Source organism: Tyto alba, unplaced genomic scaffold, assembly GCF_018691265.1.
Source record: "Tyto alba isolate M040663 unplaced genomic scaffold, T.alba_DEE_v4.0 Super-Scaffold_38, whole genome shotgun sequence".
Taxonomy (NCBI): Eukaryota; Metazoa; Chordata; class Aves; order Strigiformes; family Tytonidae; genus Tyto; species Tyto alba.
Window position 1 is genome coordinate 18949739 of NW_024881313.1, and position 13708 is coordinate 18963446.

Sequence of the window (13708 nt, forward strand, 5' to 3'; positions counted from 1 at the left end):
CTGCTGTATTAATTCCTCTTATTTCCTGGCATATGCTAGCACTGTGCAATGCCTGTCTTACTTATCTTCTTTAATGAACATCTTTGAAACATGTTGGTGTGATAACTGTCTATATGGAACATGGCACTGACAGCTTCAAATTTTTATTAACCTGGTTTGCTAAATGGGAATTAACTAAAGATGTGGAAGCATTTGTGTAATTGAGCAAAGCCCCTAAAGGGCCTGCCACACACAGAGTCTGGTCATTAACAAATGTAATGGGACTACCTTTCTGACAGCAGCAAGAACTAACCTGTTGAGAAGGAGTTTCTGTAGGAAATTATGGCTTACTCATGTATACAAAGCCTGTGTCCCATGCTTGGAAACTTTAGAATTCCTCTGTAGACTTAATGGGATTGGGAATGCAGAGTCATGTGGCCGCTGGAAAGAGTTTTCCTTCTCCATTTCGAGACATGTAGTGGTATGTTTTCAGAGGTAGGTTTTTTCATGCAATAAAATACATGTTTTAATTTCAATTAAATATAAGGAATATGTCTTCTGAGTATCTAAAGATAAGTATTTTCAGTTATAATACAGTCCAGAAGTACAGTAATGTAAAAAATGTAAACCCTGCTCAGTTCTGTGCTGTTGCAGAGTGAGAACCTTTCACTGACAGGCATGTTTTTTACTTCTGCAGGATTCGTATGCTGATCGATGAAGGCTATGAAGACAGAATTCTGATTGCTCATGATGTGCACACTAAGAATAGGTTGATGAAATATGGAGGTCATGGATATTCACATATCCTTAAAAATATAGTTCCTAAAATGCTGATTAGAGGCATATCACAAGATAAAATTGATAAAATACTCCTAGCAAATCCGAAGCGGTGGTTAACTTTTAAGTAAAAATAATGAATAAATATCCGTATTTTATCGGGAAGCTTGATAAAATTCAGATTTGTTTCAGGAGAGTAGTCATTTTAAAACTTGATTCTTTTCAGAGAAACTGGAAGTTAAATGCGAACAAACTGATGATGACTTTTCTTTTTAAATAAAACAATAAAATTATGTATTCTCTCTGCATTTTCTCCCTTCTAAAAATGTTCATGAATGATTTACTGGATATGAGCCTACCTGCTAAATCTTTTCCACTAAAATTTTAAAATAATTGTTTCTAGAGAGTAATCTAATACTATTACTAAATGTTACCCAAAAATATTTTTGAAGATGCATCATCTGGACTTTGAAGGAAATTATGGTTTTCAATTCAATTCCCCTTTTCCAGGGGGTGATTTTAATCCTTGTATTATTGACAATCTTCTGATTATCCTTTATAGTTTTTAAATAATGCTTGCTAAAATGTCTGGGACTTTTAAATAGCTTCCACAGACAACAAAAGGAATCTCGAATAATTCTACAATGATACTGTTTCTTTCTAGTTTAACAATTTACTTATTTTTAACTGAAAGTGTGAAAAATACATGGAAAAATATATTTTTGAATAAAGCAACTTGATGACCTTTTAAACAATGTGCAGTATTACTACTTTTTTCAATCGCATTAATTTTTTGTCCCGAACTTTCGGAATCTCACAGTGATCATGTGAGACTTCATGCACACCAGCTTCTTTTTGTAAGGATGTAACACCAAAAGTCAAAATGTATTACATAATACAGTTTTAATGAGTTGTAATAGTTATAACAAAGGTTGTGATATAAGTCTTTACAAATCAGTATATCAAGATATGATGAAAACAGAAGAAATGTTTGCCTTATATGTATTTTTCACGTAAAGTGTGTTCTTTGCTCTTGTCTAACTTTAACTAGGGCAGGTGATTTATCCAAAAAATGGTCTTATCCAGTAGCAGCAGTAGCCTCATTTCAAAAACATCTTGTAGCATTGATCTTTTTCAGTAAATACCGTAGTAAATATGCATTGCTAGTTGTAAATGATCTCTAGCTTGGTACATTAGTGTTTGATACCACGTAGAAAATCTCTAGCTACGCTGCTGTTTTGAGTGTGCTAACCAATAAAAGCAACAGTGGAATGAACAGACATGAAATCACACATCTGATATTGAAATACATTACCTTGTAGAAAAAAAAACAGGAGTAATCACTACAATGTACGGATATAGGTTGGCACTTTGTCATAAAGTAAAAGCATTAACCATTCTGGTGAGATAATACACAAGCAACTGGCAGCACAATGTCCCTTTGTAAATCCTAGATGAGTTAGACTGGTGATCCTCTCAGCCAGCCTTGACTAACTCGGCATTTATTTTGTACTGGACAACTCAAAACAGAAACAGAAAGAGTAACATGATTTGTTTAAGAAAAGCTTCACTCATTCAAACGAGAGATTTTTAGATAGATTTGTGAAATCTTCATCAGACTTTTACTGAGCAGCCAGCACTGAAGAGCTTTTTTGTCACAGTGGCAGACACTTTTGACATATTAGTGCAGATAAATCTGAGTTTGTACCCTTAGTACATTAGACAAGTTTGCTTGTGGCAAAGTACATGAAATAGAAATGATAGGGGTAGCCTCTATTACTCTTTAACAATTTACAGAAATGTTACCTTGATTTTGCCAAAATGTTAAAAATAAATAACATAACCAACTGTGCTAAGGAGCTAGTTAATTATCTTGCTAGAATTTAGGTTTGGAATGAAATCTGCAAGTTTTAACCTGAGAGAAATAGACAGCCTCCCCTCCCAAAACCAAAACAAATAATAAATCCATTTTCTCAAGAAAAATATTCTGTGGACATTACTGGTATGACTGATTTTAAAGCATTTTTATAACTATGTAACTCATAGTACCTGTGTTTAGTTTAATTCTCCAAGCCATTAATCCTTTATATGGATTAAACTTCTTTGAGATTTTATATATATATATCTATATATATATATGAATGAGAAAAATAGGTTTTAATACACACCTTTTTTTTTGCATGTAAATATCTGCTTCTTTCTTTGCATATGTGTTATCATTTTTGGTAATATGCTTATCTGTGTCCATTTCATAGGCACGCCTTACTACAAACTGGTAACTAACTACCATGGAAAAGGTCTGTGTGACAACATTTTCTCATGTGTCAGATCTCCCATTCTTCCTTTGTGGGAGTAATCCCACTAACTTCAGTGAGATAAGACACCTAAAACAAATAAGGTTTTGACCCATTATATTCCTACGAAATGTTCTAGTTGAACATCTGCAGTAAGTCATAACTATTTTATTAAAAATAGGACCCAAGTACAGACTAAGTGCTAAAAGACTAATGAAGACTAGTTGCTGCAAAGAAAACTACCTTAGTCTGAGGATATGGATGCCAGGCTTGCTAAATATTTACACAACTAACCATCAAGAATGGGCCTGTAATAATTGTCTAAATATATATTTACACATTTACAAATTAAAAGCCAAATCCTTTTTCCATTAATATCAATGGGAGTTTTGCCATTGGCTTTGGTGGAATCAGGGATTTGATCCAATAGAATAGTTTGTCAACTGTTATATTTTTCAGGGAAAGAAAAAAAGAAAGTGTTTCTTCTACCCTTCTTTTTCTTTTAGAACACAGCTAAGGGAAAGACAAAATTTAAACAACTCCACTGAATTGATTTTTATGTTAAAGGTCTAATGTAAACCTACAAAGCAGAAACACTGAGTTAAGGCTTGAAGCTGATTAGTTTCTAGTTTTAAGTGGAAGGATAAGAAAAGTACAAGGCAAACAATTCCTTTGGAGAGAGAAAGTATATTTTGATTACCTCTTCCTTTTATTGTAAAATCATTCCTCACCACACTATGAGTGGACTCCAAGCATCATTGTTAGCAAGTAAGTCACAAGAACTGAAGCTGAAGTATGGATAAAGCAGCAAGATCATAACACATCAAGGTATCATATACACTGAAGAAATAGCTCAGTGTCCTTAGGTGGTTTTTTTTCTATAAAAATTTGATCTATGTAGGACTTCATTCACATGGACACTAACAATGAGGAAGTATTTGCTTTGGCGGTAGTGGATCGCACATCTGTTTAACTTGTTTTATAATTTTTTAACATAAGGTTTCTCTGTGTTGTACAGATGTGAATCAGGTAGCATTCGACTTTTTTTCCCCGCTACTGAGGTGTTCGGTGGTCGCTCTCTGCTGGGGTGCTTGTTTCATTGACTTCTGCCACGCAAATCCATTGCTTAGAAGAGCAAGCTTCATTTTTGGACTGGTTTGGTGGGTCTTTTTACTCATTATCAGTCGGCATAAATAATAAATCCAGAAAATGTGCTGTATTTGTTGTTGTTTCCTCCATGTGCTTTTCCTCCATCTAATTTAATGTAAACTTCGTCTCCTGGCTCCAAATGAAGAACCACGCTGTTACTGGCATAGTCGTAGTTCTGATCAGCATCCTGAGCAATCGCACTAGCTCGAACCTACATAAAATACATAATGAGTGGTTACGAAAACTCAGGTAATTTTTCCTGCATGGTGAAATTAAAGCATATCCTCGGCGTTTTATTCAGCATGCATGAGTTGCCACTTTAAACGTCTGGCAACATACACTGTAGTTTTTTCCTATGGTTACTGCTTATTTTCTCCTACAACACAACATCTGAAACTAAAGCAATAACATGCTCCTTTCTCAGTCTTCTCATTAATACACAACTGCCTGCACTCCTGTAGATGTTTGGAGCCTTTTTAAATATATGCATAATAATAGCTGAAGTTCAGCGAACTGAATGTGGTTGTGTGTCAGTTTTACCTTGGTATAATTTTTATTTCAGTGGGATAGGTGACTGACATTGGTGAGGATCCACAGTGAGGCCCTATTGATATCAGGCTGGACTTTTTCCAGAGGTGATTTATTGTCATACTACTAATAGGATCACGCTGCAAAAAGAATTTTAAAAGTACCCACCCACCCACATACATGCACACACCAATGCACACAAGCAGGTAAAGATCCTAGTTGGGGTTTGGAAAAACTGTTGCTGCCACATTTCAATATGCAAACATTTAATTTCTGTGTGTTATAAGAGATACACACTTGAAAAATCACAGAAGAGTTGCTATTAGCTTTAAGAGGTTTTGGAACTTACAAGAAATTGAGGTCTTTTCATTTGCAACTTCCACTTAAACATGTTTTTTTTTCCCCATTTTTCCCTTGTTATTCCACTACTGATTAAATTTGACATTACTAGCAAACTGGAAGTAATCTGTAATTTCAAGATGTATGTTAGTTTCCTGCAATGAATAGCCTGTGCCATTTTAAGTCTCCAAATCATTTATATATAATCTGACCCTGCTTGGTAAAATATTTAAACATAGTTGTATGTGATTTATTTCAGTGTAACACATCATCTCCTTGTTGCTTTTCTTTTTTCTAGCATAGTTACAGAGCAGTAAGTGATTTAGTGGTACTGCAAACCTGAACTAAGTAATAATGCATGACTTGGCGTACTGTATGTGGGATTTTATCTGTTCTGAATTGAAAAAAAAGGCTGTAAGTCACAAATTTCCATGGATTCCTTTCAAAGTTTAAATGATAAATTTCCAAATTAAATTTTCATGTGATATGATCTCACATTAATATTGAAATGTTAAACTGGTTCTTTACCATGCAGGATCTTATGGCATTATGCAGCTTAAAAATCACAGTAGGTGGAAATTCTTTAGACATCCTATGAGAAGAGTGAGAAAGGCTTAAAAGACTTTTAGGGGCGTGACAGCCTGCAAATTTAAACTAATACATGGCATGATGATAAACCACACCTATTTCAAGACTTCTTGATCCTGAATTGCCTGGTGGCGTTTACAGAGGTGATCTGTTTTGCTAGTGTTTAAGCAATAGTTATTCTAAGCAGAGAGTATTTCCTCTGGATTAATGACTAGCAGGGTGGAGTTGAAGGCTCTGAACCATTAGCCCTGGAAATACCCTCCAAAGGAAACAATGGGCTGAGACTGCTGCTGGTAGTGTAAACAGAAAGGGCAAATGGGAAGGAGCAAAAAGGCTATAGATGAGGTAGAAAAACTTTCACAGAGAACTAATATCTTGCATACTGGCAAACAAAACCGTTTAAACTACTTTCTAAATTTCTATTTACCTCTTAATGAAATGCTACTTTGTGGATTTGTCTAAAATGCAGGTTTCTTCTGTGGGTAGTAAAGGAGAATTCAAATTATATTAGTGACTATTCTAGGAGTGTCAGCATATGGATACTGACTACAACAGCAATGGATATTTCATTTTTAAGATTCTAGATAGTTCATACTGGCTGGAGAAGAAAAGAGCCTGTGTATTGAAGGTCTAGAAACCAAAGTGTAGATCTTACTGCCCTATGTATAAACAAATGTCCTGTAGACTCCAGTGTGCTATTCTTTGAGATTTTATCTCCTTGTTTGGTTAAGCAGAGCTATTTATTTTTAAAGCCTGGGAGAACAGTCTCAGATGAATTCTCAGTGTACTGCTGCAAGAGGGTAAATGTATCTCAAAATTAAACCATTAACGGACTATACATTTCATAAGTTGCATGACTGCTCAACTCATCTTTCGTGAAGTTACGCTCTCAGGTTGCACACACACACACAGAGCTAAGCTATGTGACCTCAGCGCTTCCCTGTTCAAGCTTTATAACCGTTAAAGAAGGTAACATGTTAACAGTGGAGACCCTGAGGTTCCTCCTGTGCACTGCTCAGGAATTATTTTTTTCTGCAAGTCATACGCTTTCCAGCAGTCTGGGTTTTTTCATTGTTAGAAAACACTGAATTTATAATGTTCTCTTTGCCAGACTCCATTTAACAGCTTCCAAAATTTCTTTCAAATAAGACAAAATTAACTGCTATCACTTCACATCAGCATTTAGTGTTTCAAGTATAAATCGTAATTAAAAAGGAAACACTGTTGCATTAAAACTGTGTGTTAATTTTAAACAATTTGTATGCAGATATTTACTTAAATACTTATCTTTGCATAGCTATATGCAAATATATACATAGAACCCCCGCCTTTTTTTTTTTTTTATTTGAATCACTGCGAATTTAATTTGTCTCATGTCTGGTACTGGAAGTAGTTGTATTTGGAAACAGACTTCAGGCTCAATTTAATATTTATAATTGGTTACTTTTTGAAAAGTAGTGGTATGTATTTATTTTCCAGGGTTTGGGAAAATAAACACTTCAAAACATTGTAAATAGAGGTCAAAAATTGATTAATGTTTTAATTTCAAGTAAAATGATATTCTCGCAGTCGACAATATTGCCTTTGTATGAAGAAAACAAAGTGACTATATTACAATGTACTTTTTTATTAGGTTTATGTGCTGAGGTAGTATTTATGGTAGGCATTTTCCAATTTAATTAATTGCTGCTGATGTCCTCATTATTCTGTTTTCACAGTACTTCCGAGGGGCCATAAACGAAAGGTGAAGTGGCATAGCAGATTAATTGAGTGCCCGCCGATGCTCCCGCCTGCGCGGAGCGGCTCCCGGCCCGGCCGAGCTGCCGGCGCTGCCCGGGGGAGGAGACACGCAAACGAACGGGCCCCTCAGCGACCCGCCCGGCACGGCGGGGACACCGAGTCCCGCGTTCAGGCCTCGGGGGCACCGCGAGGAGCGGATCAAACCCCGCCGGAGGGTGAGCAGCGCGGGGAGAGCGGCAGCGCTGGGCTCTGGCTCCCCGAGGCCGGGCAAGCCGGCAGCCCGGCCCTGGAGCCGCCTGCCCGCCGGGACGGCTCGGGCGGGGAACGACCTGTTGAGCGGCTGGTCCCGCGCCCTCCTGCCGCGTGGGGGGCCGGAGGGAGCACCGCGGGGCTCCCGGGAACGGGGGAAAGCCCGGGCACAGCGCACTGTCCCCGGGGCAACCGGAGCGGGAGGGGCGGCGGACACCCTGGCGGTATCGCTAAACGCTGTCGTAATTAGAACCAACAGATAACTACGTGGGGAAGAGGCGCGAAATCGCGGAGAACAGCTCCCCCCGGGGCAATGGTAGAGGCACCGCCGCTGCGAGCGCGCTGGCAACGTGAATCCTAATTAAAACGGGTGATTCCTCTGTCTTTCAGACGGCAACACGGCAAGATCTTTAACTGTTTTGAACGTTCCCATCCTCCCGCGGGGGTGCCGGCAGACCTGGGGCCGTGCCCGCGCTCGCCCGGCGTGCGACCCCGCCGCTGGCGCCTTCCCCGGCGCTGGCCCGCCACGGGGCGAGGGCTGCGGACGCCGAGCTCACACGGTTACCGGCTTTCCCTGGCAGAGGGAAACCTCGCTCCCCGCCGGGGGCTGAGCGTGTCAAAATCGGCGCCCCGTTGCGTGGGAGCCCCGTCCCGTGCCGTGGCTGCTTTCCTTCCCCCGCATCTCGCCCTTCGCCCCGCGCAGGACCGCCCTCACCTGAGCTCACCCGCCACCCCCGGCTCTCCTTCCTTCCCGGGGAGTTTCCCTTCCCTGGGGGAACGCTCGGCCCCGGACCGGGCTCCGCTCGCCCCTCCGCGGGGGCAGCCCTGCCTGCGCGACCGCCCCCACCTCCCCACCGCTCCCGTCCCGGCCGAGCTGTGGGCAGCGATCCGCGGCCGCAGGCTGGCCGACACCGGCCGGGACGGCAGCCGCCGGCGGCCGCGGGGCCGGGCTCCGGCCAGGTGCCGCTCTCCCCGCCGGCCGGCCCGGACAGCGGGCTGGGAACGGGCGCCAGCGGCGTGGCTCGCGGGGAAAGGAGTGCGTTGAGTTCGCATTCTCCCGGCGGCCCGGGGCGGCCACGGCTCTGCGCGGAACCCCCGGCCCCTCAGGGGTCCTCGGGCACCCGAGGCGGAGCGGGGCCGCCCGCAAGGTCCCCGCCGGCTGCAGAGCGGCAGGCACCGGCCCCCCTCAGCGCCCCCGGCAGCTCGCCCTGCCTGCGCGCCGCCCGGGCTCGGGCCCCACGCCCCCGCGCCGCCTCCAGCGGCCGCCCGGCTCCCCCCGCCCCGTCGTCCGCCCGCTTCCCGCCCTTCCCGAGCCGCTCCGCTCCGCCCGCTCCCTCAGGGAGCGCCGCTCCGTCCGGGCGCCGACCTCCTTCAAGGCGCTCGCTCCCTCCTCAGGGAGCCCGGCGCCCCCCGGCGCCCGCTCCCCTCAGGAAGCCCCGCTCCCCCCCGGGCGCCCGCCGGCCTCACGGCGCCCGCCGCCCCCACCTCCCCGGCTCCCCCCGGCGCGGCGCCCACCTGGTTGTTCTTGCAGAGGTCGGCCCACATGCTGGTGCCGTCGCCGCCCCGCATGAGCACATGGTAGGTGAAGAAGTAGATGCCGGGGATGGAGCAGGTGAACTTGCCGGTGGTGGGGTCGTAGTGGTTGCCCAGGTTGGTGACGACGTCGTCGAACTTGAGCACCTCGTAGCCCTCGTGCTGCCGCTTGAGGCCGGCGTAGAAGGCGATCTTGGGGACGGTGCTGTAGGTGGCGGCGCTGATGGCCCCCGCCGCGTTCAGCCCCGGCGCCCCGGGGGGGCCCGGCAGGCCCTGCCGCCCCGGCTCGCCCTTCTCACCCGGCGGCCCCACCGGGCCGGGCGGGCCCGGCTCCCCCGGCGGTCCGCGGGGCCCCGCTTTGCCCGGCCGGCCGGCCTCCCCCTTGGGCCCCTGGATGAAGGTGGGCAGGGACTGCATGAGGCCGCGGTCGGGCGTGGCCGCCGTGCTGGGCGCCTTGGTGCCGCCGTAGGGGTCGCAGACCATGCGGCAGGTGCCCAGCATCTCGTAGTGCGCCGAGGTGCCGGCCGAGCTGACCAGCACCGGGATGAGGATGACCAGCAGCAGCACCATCACCACCCCCAGCGCGCCGGCCGCGATCAGCCGCCGCCTGCTGCCCACCAGCCGGCTCAGCGCAGGGCGATCCTCTTGCCTGCTTTTGGACAAAATCTTGATGGTTGGTCGGGGACCTCCTCAGAGCCGAAAAACCGCCGAGCCCGCCCGAGCTCGGCTCCCCCGGGCCTTGGCCGCCCTCCCGCTGCCGGTGGCGGCGGGGGCTCCCGCGGGTCGCGGCGCTCCGCTGCGGCCGCTGCAGCCGCCGGCCGGCCGGGAGGGCGAGGGAGAGCTGCCGCCGCGCCCCGGCCGCCCGCACTTTTATGCTCCCGCTGGCGATCGACTTTTTTTTTTTGCAGGCTGTGCCAGTCCGAGTCAACTTTCCCTGGAACTTGCCTTTCCTCTCGCGATCGCCCCGCTCGCCTCCTCACTCGCTCTCTCTCTTTTTTCTTTTTTTTTTTTTTTCTTTTTTCTTTCTTTTTTTTTTTTTTTTTTTTTTTTCTTTCTCAAAGACGACAGTCCTCAGAGGGGACGCGCCTCCCGGCCGCTCCGCAACCGCCCCGGTGCCCGCCGCTAAGAGCCCGCGCCGCCGCGCCGCGCTGGAGCCGGAGCCGGAGCCGGAGCCGGAGCCGGAGCCGAAGGGAGAACGGGATCCTGCCCGGGTGCCACCTGCCAGGAGAGGAGGAGGCTGACGAGCGCGCTGGAGCAATTTATAGGCACCCAAAAGCGCAGGGGAAAGGGGAGCTGCTTTGGCATCTCATTCCAGCATCTGCTCTGCTCTTCCCACTCACAGAGAGTTTGGCATTACTCTGGCAGTGTGGGAAATATATATTTTTTTTCCTCTCTCCCTCCCCCACCCCTCCCGCAAACGGATGAACAGTGAAATCGTGAGCCTCACTCACTAGCTGCATCTTGCGATGACAGCTCTTTCTGGAGCAAACCAAAAGGAAGAGATGTGCTTAGCAGCCTCTGGGTACCCTTCAGGTCACCGATCGAGAATTAAAAGGTCAATCCACCTCCTGCTTAACGCTCCTCTGAGGCTATCCTGCCATATTAGTGTTTTCTGGGAACTATCGCTTTAAATGTAGGGATGCTTTGCAGTTACCGATTGTCCAAGTGGAAGTTATTTGAAAATATACCTCACACAGTAATAGAGATTAGCATCTCTCACAATTTCGGATCTCCCTTTGCCCCTCTCCCTGATTACAACCGTAAAGGCAGAGAAGGAAACAGTTCTTTCTGTGAATTAAAATTGACATACTCATCACAGGCTGCAGTGTTTCCCGGTGTTAAAGCCAGCCACCGCTTTGCTAGCAAACTGACACCGAAGGAAAGAGTTCCCTTTTGTTTAGAAGCCAAAGGAAAGTGTGGGGCATATGCAGATCAACAGATGCCTGAATCTGAGAAAAAGGTCTCTCTGGCTTAACTCACAGCAAGGTGTCTTGTTAAATGTTGGGGGTTTTTTTGTTGTAGTTGTTTTATTGTTGTTGTTGTTGTCGTTGTTTTCTTGTGTTGTTTCTGTGTGAAAGGTTTCTCCTTCCCAAAGGGCTGGTGGGCACCTCTGTGACTGAGTCGGAAGGTGAATGTGCAGCATTAGTGGCATTTCTTCCAAGAAAATATTAAGGAACTTGTCCTGCTTACAGATAGATATACAAGGTACACAAAGAGCTGTTTAAATAAACAAACAGAATTGATTCCTAAATCATACTTCTGTATTCAGGAGCAATGGACGTCAATCAAACGTGGGTGACATTTGCCTGTCAATACAGGGATGATGGCTGGAAAGAGTGTGACTTATTACAGCAAGGCAAGAATCGGAAATGAGCAACAGCAGCAAATAGGACAACAACCAAATAATAGCATCTCCAGCGATGATCAGAGCGCTGTGATCTTGTCTTGGATTTTATTGGCACAAATCCCCTCTCCCTTCACCCGTTCTCTTTTCTTTCTTTTCTATTCCGCAACACAATAAGGTCAAACAAGCAGGCAGTGGGAAACAAAGATTCATTGATTCCTCCTTTTAAGCAGAAATGTCAGCAGCTCCTTTTACTCTTTCCTGAGAGACTCAAAGGCAGTAAGTGTGTCCATGCTGCGTAGAGATGGGCCAGCCCAGCTCCTTATCTCCCCAGAAAACTCCCGATAAAGCTTCCATATCCATATCCCTCCCCCCCTTTTTTTTTTTTTCCCTTTCGTTCTTTTTTCTTTCCTCTAATGCTCTCTCTTAAAAAAATACTTTATCTGGCACTGACACGAGCTAGCCAGTTCCCTCAGCTAAGGGCTTCCCCTCAAGACCCAGGAAGGCAGTTGAACACACTTAGAGGATTATGTTTGTATCTCATTGCTCTCTTCACCCCATAGGAAAGGGCTTTCAGCACTGCTCTTTCATTGGCAGGAAAAAAAGAAAAGTTGTGCCAAGGCTGATGGGTCCATCTCAGTCTCTAGTTGGGCCCTTGAGGCGTTGTATTTAGTCATCCCTAACTGAGGTGGTTTTCATGACATTGGGATGTGCGTAAGCCTCCATTGCAATGGCTGTGTTACACATTGGGAAAATAATAAATCTCTTACTTTCAGATAGACACAAACCTATCGTGGTCTGTCAAGCCACACTGATGCTGGGTGACTGGCATCAAGCACACTCTCAGTTCCTCACTCCAGCTATGATAAGCCTGATTTTTAAAGCAAGGTCCTAACATACCAACCATGTTTACCCTCTTAATAAACAGTTTTATCCTCATGCGTGTTGCCGAGAATGCTCATTCATGCTGTACTCTTGCAGACTTTCTCCCCGAGACCACCACAAAAATCAGAGCCTGAGCAAATGTAATAGTCAGAACAGGGCAAGGACTGGTGCTGGGTTGTCAGTGCAGCTCGTATGTCAGCTGGGAGCATAACCTGGGACCTTGAGTGCTAGACCAGTGTTTTAGTTACCAAATTATCCTTGGTTCCAAAGGAAAAACATCTAGCTTTTCCAAGGAAACTAAGAATGGGGAACCAAAGGGCTCAGAAGTTATGCACTGGAGGTCTCAGTAGTCTGGAGAAAAGTTAAAGGAAATGTAGAAACTTCTTTTTGCCATGGTACCTTTGATTTCCTGAAGTGAAATGGTATGTCAAAGCATTGATTTGCTCTAATTAAAGCTCGGGTAGCATTTATGTTATAATATAATCTCCTCTCCATGCTAAAGGCTAACAGTCGAGATTGACAGTCCATCCTTAGTATAACCATTGTACCTACGTGAGCTGCTGCCAGTCTTAACGTGTTAAGTTTCTTTGTATTCTTGAAGCCCTCTTGCAGGCTTGCACCAGCCTTTCAGCCTGTTTGCTTCTCTCCCCATTCTCCAGGCCCTTATGCATTCAGACCTGCAGTTGGTGTTCGAGCTGTTTCCCCTGCAGCTTCTGCCATTTGAAACAGCCTTCTCGCAGCTCTTTTCCTTACTGACTAATTAGCTAATGTTCATACAGAGCCTTAAAGATGTACAGCATAACATGCATGTCCATTTCGCACCTGTGTTGTAGCCTCAGCACTAAAATAGGGAAAATCTGGAGAAAACCATGTAAGAACATATCCACTGGCACACAGGGGAACAAGTTCTGCAGTTGCCAGGCACAAAATGGCTCCTTATGCCTGCAGTGCTAAATTCAAAGGGTTAGCCCAGGAAAAAATACTCTGTGAGAAAGGGCAACCCTTTACCAGCTACAGTGCATAGGAGTAACATGGAAAAAGGCATATGCCAAACAAAGGAGTGTTTGAAAGCTGTGCTGACATCCATACCACTTCTGCTCAGTCCTATCTGCATCTGTTTTGCTCTTGCTTATATTTTAACTTTTTTATTATTATTATTATTTTAAAGTGTTTCAAATTTCAGTCAACTTGAGAATTAAGGCTTTGTTACACTGTACCTTTGTAAACACTGGTTTAACCATGTATGTAAAGGTTAGCATTTCAACTGGATACCAGTGGTATGGTCAAGGAACAACATGCACTC

At 45.3% G+C, this 13708-nt stretch overlaps 2 protein-coding genes across 12 annotated transcripts in view; one reads left to right on the forward strand and one right to left on the reverse strand.

The window, feature by feature from the left end:
* Positions 1-12459, forward strand: part of PTER (phosphotriesterase related) — a 33076-nt gene extending 20617 nt beyond the window's left edge. For 10 of the 11 annotated variants that reach the window (XM_032991598.2, XM_042801919.1, XM_042801918.1 and 7 more), the window contains exons 5-6: positions 677-4210; positions 7373-8040. In XM_032991598.2, the coding sequence (XP_032847489.1) occupies positions 677-887 (211 nt within the window). In that variant the 3' untranslated portion in view covers positions 888-4210; positions 7373-8040. Of the gene's footprint in view, positions 1-676; positions 4211-7372; positions 8041-10237; positions 11382-11494 lie in introns of those variants that run through there. The other variant, XM_042801916.1, reaches the window with a different exon arrangement.
* Positions 3722-10246, reverse strand: C1QL3 (complement C1q like 3). The gene is made up of 2 exons (XM_042801926.1): positions 9159-10246; positions 3722-4410 (listed from the first exon to the last, which is right to left on the reverse strand). The coding sequence occupies exons 1-2, from the start codon at positions 9744-9746 to the stop codon at positions 4231-4233; spliced, it is 768 nt and encodes a 255-aa protein (XP_042657860.1). The 5' UTR covers positions 9747-10246; the 3' UTR covers positions 3722-4230.
* Positions 12460-13708: the final 1249 nt, after the last annotated feature.

Excerpts from the sequence above, each read along its gene's own strand:
- C1QL3 (XM_042801926.1), bottom strand. The coding sequence starts at position 9,746 with ATGGTGCTGCTGCTGGTCATCCTCATCCCGGTGCTGGTCAGCTCGGCC. Across the intron at positions 4,411-9,158 it reads ACCTCTGCAAGAACAACCAG|GTTCGAGCTAGTGCGATTGC; the intron begins GTGGGCGCCGCG and ends TATTTTATGTAG.